Source organism: Schistocerca cancellata, chromosome 1 (genome assembly GCF_023864275.1).
Source record: "Schistocerca cancellata isolate TAMUIC-IGC-003103 chromosome 1, iqSchCanc2.1, whole genome shotgun sequence".
In the NCBI taxonomy this organism is placed as follows: domain Eukaryota; kingdom Metazoa; phylum Arthropoda; class Insecta; order Orthoptera; family Acrididae; genus Schistocerca; species Schistocerca cancellata.
Genome location: NC_064626.1, coordinates 1,242,653,892 through 1,242,675,700, shown reverse-complemented (window position 1 = coordinate 1,242,675,700; position 21,809 = coordinate 1,242,653,892). Strand labels below are relative to the sequence as shown.

General features: G+C 43.9%; 1 protein-coding gene across 3 annotated transcripts in view; it reads left to right on the top strand.

The window, feature by feature from the left end:
* The first annotated feature begins 4,733 nt into the window (after positions 1–4,733).
* Positions 4,734–21,809, top strand: part of LOC126094791 (SREBP regulating gene protein) — a 58,731-nt gene continuing 41,655 nt past the window's right edge. Inside the window, exons 1-2 of one of the 3 annotated variants that reach the window (XM_049909377.1) lie at positions 4,734–4,952; positions 10,722–10,881. In XM_049909377.1, coding sequence (XP_049765334.1) covers positions 4,851–4,952; positions 10,722–10,881 — 262 coding nt within the window. In that variant the 5' untranslated portion in view covers positions 4,734–4,850. Of the gene's footprint in view, positions 4,953–5,054; positions 5,294–10,721; positions 10,882–21,809 lie in introns of those variants that run through there. The other 2 variants (XM_049909368.1, XM_049909361.1) reach the window with 2 other exon arrangements.

Here is a 21,809-nt window from a genome sequence, read left to right as displayed (position 1 = left end):
TAAACGACCCCAAGTGATGAATTTCAAGTGCAGTGCGCTTCCAACCAGACAGGGAAGGTGTGTAGCAGTGAAGTATGCAGCAATTTTTGTGCCTGGAGGGCACTGACTGTTTGTAACAACAAGGTGCCATTTCGTAATCGGGAACAAGACTTTACAGGACCTGCGTTGACACCTTTCTGAATAATGAAAAGGTTGACCGTGGAGAAGTCTTGACATTCGTCAGACTGAGAAACAACAAGGAAATGTGGCAACGATGGAAGAACTGCCTGAGACTCAGTGAACTTATGCTTGTGAGGAGGCATAGTAGATGATGAGGAAATCATTGCGGAAGTATCCCCACGATTATCGGCGTCTCCGAAGGCGCGCTCCTTCCTTGTGCGGGCCCTCTCTGAGGGCACCCCTGCCTTAGGTGATAGTTCACACCTCAGGTCATGCCTCCCAAGAAACAGACGGAGGGACCAATCGGCACTTTCGGAAGGCCCTCCCTGGGCCTGGCCGTTACCAGGGGGTACGTACGTATCCTACCTGTCTACCCGGGGAGGGGAATTACGTGTTACCCCGTCACCGGCTACGCATGGAAATGCGTGGGTCGGCCTTCAGACACACACAGGGAGGAAAAAAGAGAAAGGGAAAAAACAAAGAAAGGGAAAGGAAAGAAGAGAGGTCTCAAACGCCGCAGCAGAGAAAAGGGTAAAGAGAAGAGGTAATGAAAAGAGAAGGACAAACGAAGGACAAAGACTTGCCAACAGAGAAAGCGAAGAAGAGAGACTGTTGTACATTTTCGAGCGTCTGTCTCTGGACGTAGGCACAAAACATACTCCCAGAGGGGGAGAAAGGGAAGGAAAGAGGCGGAGGTGGGGGGGTGGGGCGAAGATGGGGGATGGGGAAGAATGCGGAAAAGGAAGGTATGCAGCCCGGAAAGGAAGGAGGGCCACATCAGCTCGGGGTCCCGTACTCGCTATGCACGTATCCACAAAAGAGTTGTGGACCCCCTGTGGGCTCGGGGAGGGATCTGCCAACCCTCGAGCCAAAACCTTTGAATACAGTTGGATGTGACAGACATGAAGAGGCCCCCGTCGTCCCACCACCGCAGCCTGGGACAGAACGGGCGATAAGCCATCGAACAGTGCATCCCAGTCCACCTCGGGAAGGGCAAGACCCAGTGGCGGGAATGATGGGGAAGGGATGACCACAGGTGAACCAGCCACCTGAGAAACTGGGCCTGCGAGGGGGGCCAGCTCTCGCCGGGGCATCTCTAACGATGGCAATGCCGGTGCTGGAGCTACTGGAGGCCGCCAAGGCTCAGAACCCTCGCAGTGTGGTGGAGTCACAGGTGGGAGCTGCTGTAGCGTTCCCTGAGAAAGCACGGGTGCTGGCAATGGGGAAGCCGGTGCCCGAGGGGTTGGAGAGTGGGTGCCCAAACGATGACGTAGCTGATTTTGGTGACGATGTACCTCCCGGTCCCCCGCCTGCAAGGTATAGAGCCAGCAGCCATTGCGGTGCAGGACCGCTGCCGGTATCTGATGTGGATTGCGACCAAACCCACGTGCCCAGACCGACATACCTAGTGGAAAGCCGGGTACCCCATTTTGCAAAGACTGGCGAGGACCAGGCCGGAGGAGGTGCAACAGAGTCCTAGGTTGGCGCCCGTGGAGGAGCTCTGTGGGGCTGCGTTCTCCCATCGGTGTGGTCCGGTATGCCTTCAGGAAAAACGTCAATGCCTCCTCTGCAGGAAATTCGTGCATATACTTTTTCATCTACGTCTTAAATGTGCTCACCATGCGTTCGGCTTCCCCATTCAATTGTTGATGAAAGGGGGGAGAGCAAACGTGCCGAATACCGAAGCACCTACAAAAATCCTGGAAGGTCTGTGAAATAAACTGCGGTCCATTGTCCGATACCAGGGTGACTGGCAGACCTTCCACAGAAAAGATTTTTGCTAGTGCCTGGATTGCAACTTCTGAAGTGGTTGAGGAGCAGTGAACCACATATGGGAATCGGGAATAAGCATCAATGACAATGAGCCAAAAGCCATTGAGAAACGGGCCCGCAAAATCTATGTGAACACATTCCCATGCCTGGGTTGCAGGCGGCCATGAAGAGAACGCTGACCTGGGAGATGCCTGTTGGCTCGCACACTGGGAACAGGTAGCCACCAAGTGCTCAATTTCTCTGTCAATACCGGGCCAGTACACATGTCTGCGAGCCAAGGTTTTAGTATGGGAAACACCCTAGTGCCCCTCATGTAATAAAGTGAGGACCTCCCTTCGCAAACTTGCAGGAACAACCATGCAAGGAGCTGAATCATTGGTAGCCAGGAGGAGGACTCCTTCCAAGACAGAGGCGGTCTTGTAGAACAAAATAATTACGAAGATTGTCCGAGGCCCGACCTGGAGGTCGGGACGACCAACCCCGCTGAACGAGGTGAACTACTTGCCGGAGAACCGAGTCAGCTGCCATTTCCAGGGCAACTCTAGAACTAGAGATCGGGAAGCCATCAACTGCTTGGCGGGATGCCACATCCAAATGAAAACACAATCTCCTCCCGATTGAACTTAGGATCTGGTCCCACCGGAAGACGGGAAAGAGCGTCGGCGTTGGCATGCTGTCTGGTAGGGTGAAAATGAATGTCATAATGGTACTTAGAGAGGCACAAGGCCCAGCACTGCAGACTGTGGGCCGCCCTACCCGGAATCTGAGAGGCGGGGCCAAATAACAATATTAATGGTTTATAGTCAGTGATTAACTGAAACTCCGTGCCATACAAGAAAGGGTGAAACTTGGTAACAGCGCAGACAATGGCCAAAGCCTCTTTTTCCACCTTATTTGTTTTATTTCCAGCTTATTTGTTTTAGTTGTAAATATTTGTCATGTATTGTTGTTTTTCTGACATGTTCCACATCCTGGAGGACCTCCTTACTACAGATTTGTTTTATTTCCAGCTTATTTGTTTTAGTTGTAAATATTTGTCATGTATTGTTGTTTTTCTGACACGTTCCACATCCTGCAGGACCTCCTCACTACAGATTTGTTTTATTTCCAGCTTATTTGTTTTAGTTGTAAATATTTGTCATGTATTGTTGTTTTTCTGGCATGTTCCACATCCTGGAGGACCTCCTCACTACAGATCAATTGGAATGAAAGTAAATCTATTCTAATCTAATCTTACATGCAAGTGATTTGAGTATCTTGTCTATTGCCACAAATACATTACATCCATTTCCCATTTGCCTATCCTTTTGATACACAATGAAATTTTCCCCAAAAATCTCACTGCTACCAGTTTCAGGTTTCATCACGCTACCTGGAGGCCACTTCCGTTTCTGTAGAAAGTAGAGTTGGAAATAAAGGGAATACTTTCCAAGAATGTTTGCCTATCGAAGCCGCGGGCTCCACACGATAGATATCGAACGTGCGATTCTAAATCGATCACGCAGCTATGGTGGCGCGCATTATGAGCATGTTTATAGTGGTCACTGCAGCAACGGCAAAAGAAGAGCGTTACTTAAATAGTTGTAACTACAAAGGAAACGACTTACCACACTCGACGTCGACATTGTGGTCATGAAGTCCATTTGATGTGTATGCTATGGGAAGAATTCCTTTATTGCCGTAACCTGGGTAGACTCTGCAAGTGTCACGCAGAAATATGGGTAGAGTGCCACATTTCCTACAAAAAATTCAAACAATTTTCTACATTGCATAAGCATAGAATTAGATTCTTCCACGTGAGGCAATCGGCCGAAGAAGAGTCTACAATACCAGATATCCCACTCATTACCGTTATAAATCGTTTGGGTTTTTCTAGCCTCTCACAAATAATTCATCAAAACGCGCGCCACCATACCTGCGTGATCGATTTAGAATTGCACATTCGATATCTATCGTTTGAAGCCCGCGGCTTCGATCGGCAAACATGCTTGGAAATCACCATAAGGCATAAAGGATGTCGGCTGTGATGATGAGAGGTAAGGACATTATGCAGCACCACCTAGACGTCTCTAGGCGATGTACTATGCAAGGAGGTTAGAACCTGTTTGGTACTACGCCATTATGAGCTATCCTAGAACAATAACGTATTGTTTATTCTTCGATTTCATTTTTATTCGTTGACTTCATATATTCTGCGGTTAACTCGAGGTGTTCCGATTGTTCGCTCTCGCGTGTATATTAAAATGTTGTTAATAAAGTGCTCGTCCTAAAACTCAACGGGAAATAATCTTTCATTTCAGAAAGTAACGCATTAGCAATTTATTAGTGATTTAGCAAATTCCAGGTTGTCGTGGTTAATAATAGCCATAAAATTTACTAATTCGTTCAGACTTACTCCGAAGAACAAGATGCCTTCAACGTTGTGTAAGAAAAGTAGACAGTTTCGTTGTGTTTTAAAAATAGAAATATTAGTATCTGTATACCATTATACGCGTTATTATCGTAGAATAAAGAAGCTTTTAGTCACTGAAAACTAATTAGGACGATAAAAAATGTACAGTACCTTTTTTATTGAAACTGCAATTGCTGTAGTTCGTCAATGACATTTTTAATCATATTTTCACAACAACTCATATTATTTTTACCCGTAACAAATAGGATGAGAGAAAAAATCCGCAGTGAACACGCCATGGATTATTTACGTTTTTGTACATTGTTTATATGCTATTGTGGCCAATAACGTACACGACTGGAAAAGTAGAAGTCGTGCGTTGCCATTTGAAAAAGGCGCCGCACAAGATCGAAAGCGCAAAGCGAAGACTCAAAGCGATGCGCGGAATGCAATAACAAAAACATTTCATAATGTAGGCGCTATTAAGTTTATCTTGCTTTTAGAGGTGAGGAATATATGATCGAACATGTGGACAGCATTTTTAATGCGTATAATAAGAAAAAGAATTGTGCTAGGATTGATTTTCGCCGTCTCTTTTACTTACTGCGTGGTAAGCTTCGTGAAAGAGGTACGTTGTTAAGGTTAGGACATCTGATTCTTGATCCATTTCATTTCCTACAGCAGAAATGTATGTATGTTTCTTGTTTAGTGTTTAATCTATTTGTGAGAACAGCTGGAGGCCGTATGATCAGGGAGAAATTGCTGTTTTCAATTGTGGTAATGACGCCTCAGAAATCAGGAGATCTACGAACCATTGTGACCGGTGCCAACACATGCCGAATACGTCTTTGGAACTTTGTGACGATTATTGCATTAATAAAGAGAAAAGTTTTTTGCAGTTCATTTGCAAAGCTCCGTTGTCTTTTCTCTTGTAAACAAAATAAACGTAATTACTCTGGTGGCAGAAAAGTATGTGGTTTTGTAGTCTTTATTACCAATTTGTATCATTTGTGTACGGCAAGTACGCTACATTATGATATTGAACTGGTCATTTTTTATGACATAGGAATAAAGGTGTTCAATTAGCCTTCTGCAATAGGATGGAATGCATGCAACCATTTCACAAAGGCTATACAAATCTTACGCTATAATTATATTAATCCGATAATAATTTACACATTTAGGTTTCAGCCATTTGTCAGGTACATAATACTAATACTTTTTGGGTAGTTATGCCTAAACATATGTTTTAAATGCTGAAATGCCTTGAGAATTTTTGATGTCACAAAGTAATTAGTTGTACAGCTTGTTTCCTGCTTGGAATGGTCCACTTTGTCTTAGTTTTGTATCTGAATATTCGACATGTATATCTTGGTTCCCTCTCGTGTTACATAAGTGAATATCTTGGTTTTTAACTACAAGCCGGTTATCATCATCTAAGATTTTCCTAATGAAAGTACTTGAAAAAAATATATAAACAAGATAATGGAAAAACTTGTAAGTCATTAAAAAAAAGGGGGGGAGAGAGAGAGAGCACTTGTAAGAGTTTCTGGAAACTGTACCTTCTATGGCCCATATTGTGGAACAACTTGTGTTCGCTGCCACTTGACTTTCACCAGAAGATTACACTGTATTGCACTAGAGATTCTGCTTTGGCTAGAACATCCTGGTGTGACCTCTGTTAAAAGGAATTTATCTTTCAGTGTGTAGTCTACATTATGATCTTTAATGAGATCAGCTACAGTTTCGTGCGGCCTCCTGGTGCTTTCCCTAATTTTGTTAACATATTTTATACAGTAGTTATTAAATTCACCTGCTGAAATTTCTACCTCAGCTTTCTGCTTGCTTTCGGCCACGTAATTTATTATAGTCCATGCTTCTTTGCATGTATTTTTTGATGGCTCAATGCTGACTAGGTTATGTTGCTTTTTGGCCTCATTTAGAGCATACTTATATTCCTTTTGTGCTCTTGGGTACCTTTGTTTAGCCATATCAGTTTTCTGAAGTCTGTAAGAATCTCCATACAACAACAATCTCATTTTCATATTGGCTAGTTGAGTGGTATACCATGGATTCTTATCCCTATGTCTATTACTGTTACTTTTAGGATTAACTTTACATTTGTATTGAGGGCAGTTGGTCTCAAATATATTTAAGGAAGAATGAAAAAATCTATCGAACAATGTATTGCCAGAGCCCTGGGGATTATTGTTAAACATATGTGACAAGTCATAATTACTGAGTGAGACCATGAAATTTGACAATTTTTGGTCTTGTGGTGACTATTCTAGGCTCTTTAAACTCCTTATATTCCATATTAGACCTATCTGTACCTGTTTTTACCCAAACTGAGTCTTGGTCCGAGAAATCGAAGACAGCTACATCTGAAGATAGTAACTCTCTATTGACATTTGTAAGTATGTTGTCGAGACAAGCGGACTGTCTTGTGGGTTTGCAGTTTATAAAAATGAAGTTGAGTTGTCTTAACAGGTTTCTAAATTCGTCTTTGTTTACATCAAATGTGGCATCTATGTCACCACCAACCACTATACTATATTTCTTCCACTGAGGACTAAGAAATAAATTTAGTAAAGTCTCAAGTTTTTCAAAAAATATTAGTGTAGATAAATAAAAATGGGGGCTGTATTCACCTGGCGAGATGTGTGTACCTTCTTCCACTGAACCTTTTCAAATTCCGACTATATCTAACATTAACCTATCCATTTCCCTTTCTAAATTTTCTAACCTACCTCCACGATTCAGGGATCTTAACATTCCACACTCCGATCCATAGAACACCAGTTTTATTTCTCTTGATGTTGACATTCTTCCCACCCAGAGAGAACTATTTTGCCTCTGGAATATTTTATCCAAGAGGATGCTATCATCATTTAACTGTGCAGTAGAGCTGCATGTCTTCAGGAAAAATTATGGTTGTAGTTTCCCCTTGCTTTCAGCCGTTTGCAGTACCAGCACAGCAAGACCATTTTGGTTGATGTTACAAGGCCATATTTAAATCAGTTAATTGATTAAAAATGATGATCAGTCATTTCAATGAAGATCTAAAAATTTAAAAAAAAAGTTACTGCATCTGGTGATATTCAAATCCGCAACATCCTGCATGTGAAGCTTCTGTCCTTATCCATTACAGCATGCAACTAGACTATATCATGCACCCTATTTTAAAGCTATTGAGCACCACACAAAGTTCCGAAATTTTTTTCGTCAATTTTATTTATTTATTTATTTATTTATATACTTGTTCCATAGATCTGTACATGTGAGCAAGTCACTCAGATGTGGAACGTGTCAATGTACATAATAAAATACATAGAATAAAGACATTGTTATAGTATTAATAACAGTGCACAAAAGTCATACTTATTAGCTTAAAAACTAGTCAACATAAATGTGAAGATAGCAGTTTCATATATAGGGCATTATTTCATCTATTTTAACCTTGAACAGTAATCAAAACTTCCCACTTTGGGTTTAAAAGTGACCCAAAAATGGAAATGAGAAAAACAGGAATTTTTACATTAGGGCATTATTACATTAGTTTAACAGTAAACAGTGTCAAAAAATTTAAAATCATCTTTCCAATCTGGGTTTTACTTATTTCTCTGAAAGAATTCCTCTAGTGAATAAAGTGAGGTCTCAAGTAAATAATTTTTCAAGCTACGTTTAAATACTGATGTACTACTCCTTATACTTTTGATGCTGTTGGGTAGGGAATTGAAAATTTTCGTTCCAGCGTACTTTACCCCTTTCTGAATAAGTGTCAAGTTCTTTAACTCACAGTGGAAATCCTCTTTTCTTCTGGTGTTATGTTCATGATGTAGACAATTCGTTTCATACAGAGTGGGGTTATTTATTACGAAGCACATCAGTGAATATATGTACTGAGATGTTGCTGTCAGTATTTCAAGTCGTTTAAAAAGATTTCGACATGAGGTTCGTGGGGGTACACCACAAATGATTCTTATTGCTCTTTTTTGTGCTGTGAGGATTTTCTTTGCGGCAGGTGTATTGCCCCAGAAGATGATGCCATAACACATGACTGAATAAAAATAGCCAAAGTAAGCTGACTTTGAGATGGTAATGTCATTGAAGCGTGACAAAATTCGTAAAGCAAATGTTGCCGACGTCAGCTGTTTTAGTGTTTGTAGAACGTGATGTTCCCAGTTCAGCCTACTGTCCACGTATACGCCTAGGAATTTTGATAAGTACACTTGCTTTATCATCTGATCATTCTGTGTGATAACTATTTCTTTTGGGTTTTTGTGGGTTGTCTGGAACTGGATAAAATTGGTTTTTTTCAGGTTTATTGAAAGGGAGTTAATACTAAACCAACCCAGAACTTCTTTAAGGATATCATTGACCTCAGATTCTAAGTCAGTAGTTGGCACATTATCCACCACAATGCTCGTATCATCAGCGAACATTGTAAATTTACACTGCTTATTGATGGATAAAGGCAGATCATTAACATATATGAGGAACAGCAAGGGCCCAAGCACTGATCCCTGTGGCACTCCCTGCTGCACAATTCCCCACTCAGTCCACTATATATTGTGATACACTATCTGAAACATCTAGAATAATCTTCTGCTTCCTATTTTCGAGGTACGATTTTAACCAGTTTCCTACAGGTCCTGTAATTCCATAATGACAGGCCTTCTTGAGGAGTATCTGGTGATCTACACAGTCGAACGCCTTTGATAGGTCGCATAGGACACCAATTGGCAGCCTCTTTCTGTTTATAGACTCTAGAACATCATTTGTGAATGAGAAAATTGCGTTATCTATTGAAACTCCCGTTTCAAAACCAAACTGCTGACTGTTAATGATGTTCAGGTCACCAAGGTGTGCCACAATCCTGTTGTACAGAGCTTTTTCTAGGACTTTTGAAAATATTGTTAATAGAGAGATAGGGCGATAGTTTGACACATTTGTAGCATCCCCTGCTTTGTACAGGGGCCTGACAACAGCGTATTTCATTCTGTCTGGAAACACTCCTTGTTGCATGGATGTGTTGCAGATGTGAGCCAAAACTTCGGTCACTTCACTACAGCAAGCCTTCAACAGCTTGCTTGAAATATCGTCGATACCAGCAGAATGTTTATTTTTCAAAGACTGTATGATTTTTTTGATTTCATTGGCAGTAATGGGAGGCACACTTATTTGACTGAAAGGCTCTGGAAAATTATTTTTCATTATACAGGCAGCTTTATCTACAGAACCATGGCAACCTATCTGTGTTGGGACAGTTAAAAAATGCTTGCTAGTGAGGGCCCACCAGGTTGAACGGCTGCAATGTATGATACCTGGGATCTTAAACTACATAACCATATAGATGGTTTCAAAAAATTGATCCCACCACTGGGGACCTCTCCTTGTTAGAATGTGTGTGCCTTATGACTGTCTTGTGCCTTATATCTAAAATGATTTAACCTTGGTACAGAGTGATTGTTATTAAATTTTCTTTCATTTATGTATTTAAAATATGTGTGCCTCATAAAATCTTTTGGCCTTACTTCTCTAAAATTATGTAAATTTACAGTAGTAGTATTGTGGCTAAAATTTATTAGTTACCTAAGTAAATCTACAATTTGAATCAGTAAAACTAATGTTTTTTAACATAAAACCGACAAAGCAAATAAATACTTGGCCCTGCTCCATAGATATGCTGAATAAATAAAGGAGGTAGGACCCAGTCAAGGGAAGAGACTGCAGTGAATTCAAACCAAATGGGCAGATAGAGCTAGCATTCATTTAAAACTTCCCTTTTGAATACATTTCCTTTGTTAGCTTGTGATTTATTTGTAAAACCAAATGGTAAATCTGCCAGCAGATTATCCAACAAGTGAGTTATGTTCTACATTGCAACTGCAAGCAGCTGCAAGAACAGCTGTTCAAACACAGTTGGACTTACTGACAACAGGCATATAGTAAATCAGCTCTTCATCTTTATACATATGGTCGACTTGAGTTCACAACTTTATATGACCTTTCTTGACTTATTTTGAGAAGGATATAATCATTGTCCACCTCAGATGCACAAATCATCTTTATTGTGTTTATTTTCCAGTGCTGAAAGGATGTAATGTATTTGGTGCAAATGTCACTTTCCATTACTTTATCCTAGATGGAATTTACTTGTGCTCTGAAGGTTGTAACAGATAATAATGTTCAATTATAACTCTGTGACAACTCTTTGCCCTGAAGAAGAATTTCTTGTCAAATGGTGTGATGTATATATTCTGACAATTATTTTTTGTGTTAGTTTGCAATTCTCTGTGTTCCTTTGTGATTCACTTTCTTTTTCTCCCCTTCTATTAAAGGAAATTTAAGGGAACTCTTATGTATGACCATCAGTATCATTTTATTATTACAGAATAGCTCCCAGAATAATGAAATTGAATCCTTGCCTGTGAGAAGATTTCAGCAACCATTTCTGTGGCATTCTCCAAAAGATGATTCAAATGGGACAGATGTCAAAGTTACAACTTGCAGGAATTCTGTGCAAGGGAAGGTGCTTATAGTTGATGACAGAGGTATGTATTTCTGATTTCTATCGTTTGCCTATTATCATTATATGTAGTGATGTAGCCTAAATATTTTACAATGGTGACGATAAAATACCAAATCAAATATAGGCTGAAAATAATTTGATGTAGAAAAAAGTTAATATATGTATTGTTACTGTTAGAGTAACAATCTAAAAATGGATTCCATCTTTTTAATCCTACCTGTCAACAAAGGCTCAGCCACTGTGTTTATGAACTGCAGAGGTCACCTTGTAGTCTCCACCAGCTATTACGTACGTCCACTTACAAGCCCTGCCACAGTGACCCCATTCCAGAAATCCAACAGGTTCTCCAGTCCTTCCTCAGATCCTAGGGTCCATCCTAGAACTTCTGCCTCGAGTCTCTCTCTCTCTCTCTCTCTCTCTCTCTCTCTCTCTCTCTCTCTCTCTCTCTCTCTCTCTCTCTCCCCTCATCCCAAACACTCACTTTACTCCTATCTTCTAATTGTTCCTGAAGTTTATAAACCCAACCACTGGGATGTCCCAATTGTGGCTGATAACTGTGCCCTCACAGAATCTCTACTCTTGTGGAAACATCTTCAGCCTATTACCCACACCTACACACCTGTATAAAATACGCAAATATTTCCTCCACTGACTCATCACAGTTCTTGTTCCTTTATCACCCAACACCCACCCAGCCCCCCCCCCCCCCCCCCCAGGGGGTTCACAACTCATTTGTGGATATGTGCGTAGCGAGCACGGGACCCCAAGCTAATGTGGCCCTCCTTCCTTTCCGGGCTGCATACCTTCCTTTTCCGCATCCTTCCCTATCCCCCATCTTCGCCCCCCCCCCTCCCCTCACCTCTGGCTCTTTCCTTCCCTTTCTCCCCCTCTGGGAGTATGGTTTGTGCCTACGTCCGGAGACGGACGCTCATAAATGTAACGCATTCTTCGCCTTCTCTGCTTGTATGTCTTCATCCTTCCTTTGTCCTTCTCTTTTCCTTACCTCTTCTCTTTACCCTTTTCTCTGCTGCTGCGTTTGAGGCCTCTCTTCTTTCCTTTCCCTTTCTTTATTTTTCCCTTTCTCTTTCTTCCTCCCTGTGCGTGTCTGAAGGCCGACCCACGCATTTTCGTGCGTAGCCGGTGACGGGGTAACGCATAATTCCCCGCCCCGGGTAGACAGGTAGGACACGTACGTACCCCCTGGTAATGGCCAGGCCCAGGGAGGGGTGATTACCCGAGCTGATACCTTCCGAAAGTGCCGATTGGTCCCGCCGTCCGTTTGTCGGGAGGTGTGACCTGAGGTGTGAACAATCACCTAAGGCAGGAGTGCCCTCAGAGAGGGCCCCCACAAGGGAGGAGCGCGCCATCGGAGACGCCGGTAATCATGGGGGATTCTTCCGCAATGGTTTCTTCACCTTCCTCACCTATGTCTGCTCACAAGCGTAAGTTCACTGAGTCTCGGCCACAGACAGTTCTTCCATTGTTGCCACAGTTCCTTGTTGTTTCTCGGTCTGATGGTCACGACTTCTCCACGGTCAACCCTTTCATTATTCAGAAAGGTGTCGACGCAATTGTAGGTCCTGTAAAATCTTGTGCCAGATTACGGAATGGCACCTTGTTGTTAGAAACAGTCAGTGCCCTCCAGGCCCAAAAATTGCTGCGTACTTCACTTCTCCACGCCTTCCCTGTCCGGTTGGGACCGCACTGCACTTTAAATTCATCACGTGGGGTCGTTTATACCCGCTCCCTCGACGGATTGTCCGACGACGAAATTCAGCACTACCTGTCTGACCAGGGCGTAACGGCTGTTCATAGAGTCGTGAAAAGGGTTGACACGAACATCATTCCAACCCGCACTGTCTTCTTGACATTTGACAAAGTTCAACTTCCATCCAAAATCAAAGCAGGCTATGAGATAATTTCTGTTCGCCCGTACGTCCCAAACCCTACGCGTTGCTATCGGTGTCAGCGGTTCAATCACACCAGCCAGTCCTGTTCCAATCCGGCCAAATGTGTTACGTGTGGCAAGGATGCCCATGAGGGTGCTTGTCCACCTCCATCCCCTCGCTGCATCAACTGTATGGGTGACCACGCTGCTTCCTCTCGAGATTGCCCCATTTTTAAAGACTAAAAGCTCATCCAGGAAATCAGAGTGAAGGAAAAGGTGTCGACCTTCGCTGCTCGAAAAGTATTCGCTAGTCGACAGCCCACCGTGCCTCAGACAGGAAAATACAGCACTGTCCTTGCTTCTCCTTGGCCAACAAAGGAGGCGGCCACGCAGACTTGCGACCTCAACTTTAGTGCCACGGTCGTCAGATCGGCCAGCGCAAAGAACGCCCGTTCCACCTCACCACTTTCGCCTGCCCACTCTACGGCTCACCCTTCATCGGGTTCTGCTAAATCTTGAGCCCAAAAGTCAGACACCAAGACTTCGAAAAAAGAGCATACTCGTGAAGATTTTTTACGTACCCCACCTTCACAACCATCGGTTCCTCCTTCATCTAAACATCATATTTCCAAGAAGGCTAATAAGAAACCCAGTTCATCTCCTTCTCCGCCAAGGCGTGTCTCATCTACAGCACCACCTGGCGGAAATCGCCCTCGGCCGTCTTCTGTGTCGCTGAGGCGCACTGCTGGCGGCCGATCAACCGGCCGATCGCTGGTGGCAGGAACTGCTCCTGAGCAACCTATGGATCAGGATCTTCTGCCTTCGGCTGAATGCCATTCCATGCTGTCGGTCACAAGCTCTGAGCAGTCGGTGAGTTGACGGCAACCTTGGTCACATTCCTCCATTTTCTGTTCACTCTATGTCCATTATCCACTGGAATATCTGCGGCATTCGAGCCAATCGGGATGAATTGTCGATCCTCTTACGATCATACTCGCCGGTCATCTGCCTTCAGGAAACAAAGCTGCGTCCCCATGACTGCTTTGTTCTCCCCCATTTTCAGTCCGTCCGATTTGATCTTCCCTCTGTTGAAGGCACTTCAGCCCATGGAGGACTCATGATTCTTCTCCAAGATACTCTCCATTATCACCCAATCCCCTTAAACACTTCCTTCCAAGCTGTCACTGTCCGTCTTTCCCTTTCTGGATATACCTTTTCTCTTTGTACTGTATACATTCCATCGTCCACACCAATGGCACGAGCTGATCTCCTTCATCTTCTTGGTCGGCTTCCAACCCCCTATTTGCTGGTTGGGGACTTCAATGCCCACCACCCGCTTTGGGGATCTCCACATCCTTGTCCACGTAGCTCACTATTGCTAGACGTCTTCCACCAAGAGGATCTAGTTTGCCTCAACACTGGGGTCCCTACATTTTTGTCTGCCTCCACGACAAATTTCTCTCATTTGGACCTTTCGGTCAGTACTGTTCCGCTAGCTCAGCGCTTCGAATGGTTCGCCCTTAATGATACACACTCGAGTGACCACTTTCCATGTGTCCTTAGACTGCAGCCTTAACTGCCCTATATGCGCCCGCGACACTGGAAGTTTGCCCAAGCCGATTAGACACTTTTTTCGTCTCTAGCGACATTCGATGACAGTCACTTTCCTAGCGTCGACGATGTGGTCACACACATTACCGACGTTATTCTTACAGCTGCGAAACATTCAATATCACGCACCTCCGAATTGCCCCGGCGCCCCCCAGTTCCTTGGTGGAACGATGCATGCCGTGATGCAATACGTGAGCGGCGACGTGCTCTTCGCGTTTTCCGCCACCATCCTACTTTGGCCAACTGTATCCGCTATAAGCAGTTTTGTGCGCGATGCTGTCGCGTCATCCGCGATAGCAAGAAGGCAAGCTGGAAATTCTTTATTAGCTCATTTAACACCTTCACTCCCTCCTCGGAAGTTTGGAGTCTGATTCAACAGTTATCAGGCGCACCTAGTTTCTCCCCGGTCTCTGGGCTCACTGTCGCGCATGATACGTTAGTGGACCCCTTCGCAATTTCTAACTCCTTGGGTAAACACTTTGCTGAGATATCGAGCTCTTCCAATTACCCTCCAGCGTTTCTCCTGAAGAAACATGCAGAGGAAATGCAACCTCTTGCTTTCTTCTCTCAAAATCGCGAAAGCTATAATACTGTTTTCTCCATGCGGGAACTCCAACATGCACTCTATTCTTCTCGCTCCTCTGCCCCAGGACCGGATGGTATCCACATCCAAATGTTGCTGCATTTATCAACCCACAGTCTGCGTTACCTCCTTCACATTTATAATCGAATTTGGACCGACAGTACTTTTCCCAGACGATGGCGTGTAGCTATCGTCGTTCCTGTTCCAAAACCTGGAAAGGACAAACATCTCCCCTCTAGCTATCGCCCCATTTCTCTCACGAGTAGTGTCTGTAAGGTTTTGGAGCGTATGGTGAATTGCCATTTAGCTTGGTGGCTGGAGTCCCTCAGTCTTTTAACACCTGCCCAATGCTGTTTCCGAAAGCATCGTTCTGCAGTTGACCATCTTGTTGTTCTCTCCACTTATATCATGAACAATTTTCTCCGGAAACACCAAACAGTAGCAATATTTTTTGATCTGGAGAGAGCATACGATACCTGTTGGAGGACAGACATCCTCCGCACACTGTTCTCTTGGGGCTTTCGAGGTCGGCTGCTCTTTTTCTTTGCGAATTTATGACAGAGCGCACATTTAGAGTGCAGGTGAACACTACTATCTCCTGTACTTTCTCCCAAGAAAATGGGGTACCCCAGGGCTCCGTGCTAAGTGGTGTACTGTTTGACATTGCCATAAATCCAATTATGGATTGTCTCCTTCCTGACGTCTCGGGCTCCCTCTTTGTGGACAATTTTGTGATCTACTACGGCTCTCAACGGACCAGCCTTCTTGAACGACGTCTTCAAGGATGTCTCGATCGCCTCTACTCTTGGAGCACCGAAACCGGCTTCTGTTTTTTCTCCCAGTAAGACCGTTTGTGTTAATTTTTGGCGAAATAAGGAGTTTCTTCCACCCTTCTTACATCTAGGACCTGTCAACCTTCCATTTTCGGACATCACTAAATTCTTGGGTCTTATGTTTGACAGAAAACTGTGCTGGTCCTCCCACGTTTCCTATCTTTTGACTCGCTGTCTGCGATTGCTCAACACCCTCCGTGTCCTGAATGGTGCCTCCTGGGGAGCGGACCAAGTGGTCCTTCTCCGCCTCTATCGCGCCTTAGTGCACTCGAAATTGGACTATGGAAGCATAGTTTACTCCTCTGCTCGGCCGTCTATTCTTCGTCGTCTCGACTCTATCCACCGCTGTGGATTACGTTTAGTGTCTGGAGCCTTTTACACCAGCCCTGTGGAAAGCCTTTATGCTGAGACTGCTGAACCTCCGCTGTCCAATCGGCGAGCAGTCCTTCTGAGTCGTTATGCTAGTCATCTGTCTTCCATGCCTGCTAATCCAGCCCATGACATTTTTTCGACGCCTCCTTTGATGTAGGGTATGCAGGCCGCCCCTCCTCCCTACTACCACCGGGAGTCCGCTTCCGTCAACTGCTCCATTCTCTTTCCTTCCGCTTTCCTAAAACCTTCTTGACAACTTGGGGTACAGCACCGCCTTGGCTCTGTCCCCGGATCTGCCTGCTCTGTGACCTTTGTCAATTTCCCAAGGATGGTACCCCTTCACTTGTTTATCGTCGGGCATTTGCTGCTCTATGTGCACAAATGAAGGAAGCCACATTTATTTACACTGATGGCTCGAAAACATCGTTAGGTGTAAGGAGTGCCTATATTGTTGGTGACACCCCAAATCGCTTTCGGCTTCCCGACCAGTGTTCGGTTTATACTGCGGAGCTTTACGCTGTTCTCCAGACTGTCCACTACATCCGCCGCCATCAGCGGATGCAGTATGTTATCTGTTCAGATTCTCTCAGCTCTCTCCTCAGTCTCCAAGCTCTTTACCCTGTCCACCCTATGGTCCACCGGATTCAGGACTGTCTGCGCTTGCTCCACCTGGGGGGCGTCTCGGTGGCATTCCTCTGGCTCCCGGGACACGTTGGTATCTGTGGAAATGAGGCGGCCAATATTGCAGCCAAGGCTGCAGTCTCTCTTCTTTGGCCAGCTATTCAATCGATGCCCTTCGCCGATCTACGGAGCGTTTTATGTCGTCGTGTTGTTCCTTTATGGCACGCACATTGGTCGACGCTTCCCCATAATAAATTGCGGGACGTGAAAGCCCTTCCTTGTGCTTGGACCTCTTCCTCCCGAACACGTCATCGGGAGGAGGTAATTTTAACTAGACTCCGGATAGGGCACTGTCTTTTTAGCCATCAACATCTTTTAAGCGGCGATCCTCCCCCACTCTGTCCCAACTGCTCTCAGCTGTGGACGGTAAGACACCTTTTAATTGAGTGCCCCTATTTTACTCCGTTCCACGCCTGTCTACAGCTGTCGCCTGATATATCGTCAATTTTAGCAGCTGACACGCAATCGGCCGATCGCGTTCTTGAATTTATTAGTGCCAGTGAAATGACATCAGTCATTTGAAGCCTTTTTTAGGGTCAACCAACCCCTTTCTGTAGTTGACTTTTAAGCCTTCCTTCTGCTTTTAGTTTCTCCAATTTTTTGAGTTTCGTTCCCATTGCTGCTGGTTTCCATTTTCGGTTTTCACTGTTTCCTAAGTCACGACCGGGCGCTAGTGACCATAGCAGTTTTGCGCCCTAAAAAAAAAAAGGAAAAAAAAATACCACCCAGTCACCGTCAGTGACACCTCCCTGTACACTCACATCCCCAATGTCCTTGGCCTTGCCTACACTACCTTTCCTAGTGCCTGTCTGACTCCAAACCTATAGCCCCCTTCCTGGTCACTGTCCAACTATATCCCCACCCATAATTACTTCTCCTTTGAAGGCAACACTTACAAATGGACCCAAATGGTACAGCAATGGGCTCCCCCATGGCACCATCCTTAGCTATCATATCCATGGACCATCCAGAGGAATACTTACTAACCGCCATGTATCCCAAACTCCTCAACTGTTTCAAATTCATTGATGATGCCTTCATGATCTGGACCAAGGGTGGGCATACCCTATTTACATTCCTCCACAGCCACAACAATTTCTCTCCATTTGCTTCACCTGTTCTTCCTCATCTACCTTCCTCTATTTTGACCTCCATCTCAAGGATGGTTACATCAAACCAACCAAGGAACCACCAATAATAACTCCACTTCGATACCTGCCACACATTTCAAGTCCCTTCCATACAGCCTAGCAACCTGTGGTCATCACATCTGTAGTGATTAGCAGTTGGGAAGCTGAGATGGGGTCTATGCGAGATGTACATGAGAAAGCTATGGATGTCATTACAGCTGCGCATGCCATTTGTCCACCGCTGAGGAAGCTCCAGTCTAATGTGCAAACTGCAGCAGTGCCATTGCAAGCTGCCATGGCTGTGAGAAGTTTAAGGCCATGGTAGCTCATCCTGATATGAGAAATATTCTCCGTACTGTCATTACCACCCCTCCCAGAATGGTATTCTGTTACCCACCCAACCTATTCATTATCATTGCCCTACCCCCCCCTCCCCCCTTCCTCCCCCCCCCCTCCTCCCACATACTGCTGCCACCCTTGCCTCATCGCTCATATCCCTGCAATAGATCCAGGTGCAAGATCTGCCACTACCACCTACTCCAGTCCTGGCACAGGCACTCCGACCCCATCAAAGGCAGGGCCACCTGTGAAAGCACCTGTGTGATCTCCGGACTTAGGTGTAACCACTGTGCCGCATTCTAAGTGGGCTTGGCTACTAGCGGTCACAGCTACTGCCCACTTGAATGGCCACCACCAAATTGTAGCCATGAGACAGACGGATCGTCCAGTTACTGATGAGATGCTTCACTTTAATGACTGAGAAAAGCAAATGGTTGTGTATCTGAAAATGAATAAATTTCGAACAGTAGCTTCAAGAGCAAAAATGAGCATGGAGAAGGCGGATACTTGGAACGAAGAAAATCTGAACACAATGAACTACAGATATTGGTTGAGTGATTACCAAAAAGCAGCTGAGATTTGTGAGTAATAACAGGGTGTATACAACCAGGGAGATCCGGGAAAAACCCGGGAATTTTTTCATGCGGGGGAAAACCGGGAAAAACATGGGAATTTTTTAGAACTCCAGGAATTTTTCAGAGTTTTTGTTTTCAATTAATTTTTTGTAATTTTGATTGCTAACAACTGATAGCCTAACTAAGGATATTACTGTACCTCACTGCTGCAGAATTATATTGCAGCTATAAAACATAAACAAGAGAAAAAAATTAAGTAAAACTTAAGTTGCAAAGGAAATGCACCATTTACAACAAAACAAGCTGCACACACAAACTTTTGCCAACAACAAAACGTATTAAAGGCATTAGGACAAAAGACTATGCAGTACTTCATAACAGCAAACAGCAAACAGCTTGCGATGAGCATGACGTCACAATTGTTTACGTTAACATCGTTAGAGAAGAAGCCAGTCACGTATGAACAATACATTCTCCCGCTTCTGGCTACTTGGAAGTGTGGCTGTAGCAAGCAGCCAGATGCTACCTGTAAATTTTTTTTCTGGCACACAGTGTTTACATTTAGTTATTTTGCTGTTTCCTCTCCATTTACAGATCTCATGCCATGAAAACAAAACGCACTTCTGTGGCCAGGAGCCATCAATTCATAGATTTCATAGATAAAATAGATTCACATGATTGTTGTTGTTGTTGTGGTCTTCAGTCCTGAGACTGGTTTGATGCAGCTCTCCATGCTACTCTATCCTGTGCAAGCTTCTTCATCTCCCAGTACCTACTGCAACCTACATCCTTCTGAATCTGCTTAGTGTATTGATCTCTTGGTCTCCCTCTACGATTTTTACCCTCCACGCTGCCCTCCAATGCTAAATTTGTGATCCCTCGATGCCTCAGAACATGTCCTACCAACCGATCCCTTCTTCTGGTCAAGTTGTGCCACAAACTTCTCTTCTCCCCAATCCTATTCAATACCTCCTCATTAGTTATGTGATCTACCCATCTACTCTTCAGCATTCTTCTGTAGCACCACATTTCGAAAGCTTCTATTCTCTTCTTGTCCAAACTAGTTATCGTCCATGTCTCACTTCCATACATGGCTACACTCCATACAAATACTTTCAGAAACGACTTCCTGACACCTAAATCTATATTCGATGTTAACAAATTTCTCTTCTTGAGAAACGCTTTCCTTGCCATTGCCAGTCTACATTTTATATCCTCTCTACTTCGACCATCATCGGTTATTTTACTCCCTAAATAGCAAAACTCCTTTACTACTTTAAGTGTCTCATTTCCTAATCTAATTCCCTCAGCATCACCCGACTTAATTTGACTACATTCCATTACCCTCGTTTTGCTTTCGTTGATGTTCATCTTATATCCTCCTTTCAAGACACTGTCCATTCCGTTCAACTGCTCTTCCAAGTCCTTTACTGTCTCTGACAGAATTACAATGTCATCGGCGAACCTCAAAGTTTTTACTTCTTCTCCATGAATTTTAATACCTACTCCGAATTTTTCTTTTGTTTCCTTTACTGCTTGCTCAATATACAGATTGAATAACATCGGGGAGAGGCTACAACCCTGTCTCACTCCTTTCCCAACCACTGCTTCCCTTTCATGCCCCTCGACTCTTATAACTGCCATCTGGTTTCTGTACAAATTGTAAATAGCCTTTCGCTCCCTGTATTTTACCCCTGCCACCTTCAGAATTTGAAAGAGAGTATTCCAGTCAACATTGTCAAAAGCTTTCTCTAAGTCTACAAATGCTAGAAATGCTAGAAACATGATTATGGAAGACTAAAATACGTTATTCATTTCAGTTTTTTGGTTTTATTTTATTTCCAGGTTTTTAACAGGCAAGCATTAATCGCCTTGCCGAACGGTGAAGTTATTTTCGTCTGTTTGCTAAAGAAATTTGGCTGTTCTTAATCTTTTCCGCTGAGGCAGTCAGTTTACTTGAAACAAAGAGTTTTGTTCCATACTTTTGGCTAGTTTCAACTGTTTGCAATTTCAAGTGTTCGTTTTCATCTTCTGGCACGTATGGAATTATCGATATAATGAAATGATAGTATGGCATGATTGGCCGGGAGGCCCCTATTCGGGGAAGTTCGGCCTCCAGGTGCAAGTCTTTATTTCATTCGATGCCACGATAATAAAGAACCAAACATGGGATCTACATCTACATGATTACTCTGCAATTCACATTTAAGTGCTTGGCAGAGGGTTCATCAAACCACAATCATACTATCTCCCTACCATTCCACTCCCGAACAGCGTGCGTCTCCCTACCATTCCACTCCCAAACAGCGCGCAGGAAAAACAAACACCTAAACCTTTCTGTTCGAGCTCTGACTTCTCTTATTTTATTTTGATAATCATTCCTACCTGTGTAGGTTGGGCTCAACAAAATATTTTCGCATTCGGAAGAGAATGTAGGTGACTGAAATTTCTTAAATAGATCTCGCCGCAACGAAAAACGTCTTTGCTTTAATGACTTCCATCCCAGCTCGCGTATCGTATCTACCACATTCTCTCCCCTATTACGTGATAATACAAAACGAGCTGCCCTTTTTTGCACCCTTTCGATGTCCTCCGTCAATCCCACCTGGTAAGGATCCCACACCGCGCAGAAATATTCTAACAGAGTACGAACGAGTGTAGTGTAAGCTGTGGACTTGTTGCATCTTCTAAGTGTCCTGCCAATGAAACGCAACCTTTGGCTCGCCTTCCCCACAATATTATCTATGTGGTCTTTCCAACTGAAGTTGTTTGTAATTTTAACACCCGGTACTTAGTTGAATTGACAGCCTTGAGAATTGTACTATTTATCGAGTAATCGAATTCCAACGGATTTCTTTTGGAACTCATGTGGATCACCTCACAGTTTTTGTTATTTAGCGTCAACTGCCACCTGCCACACCATACAACACTCTTTTCT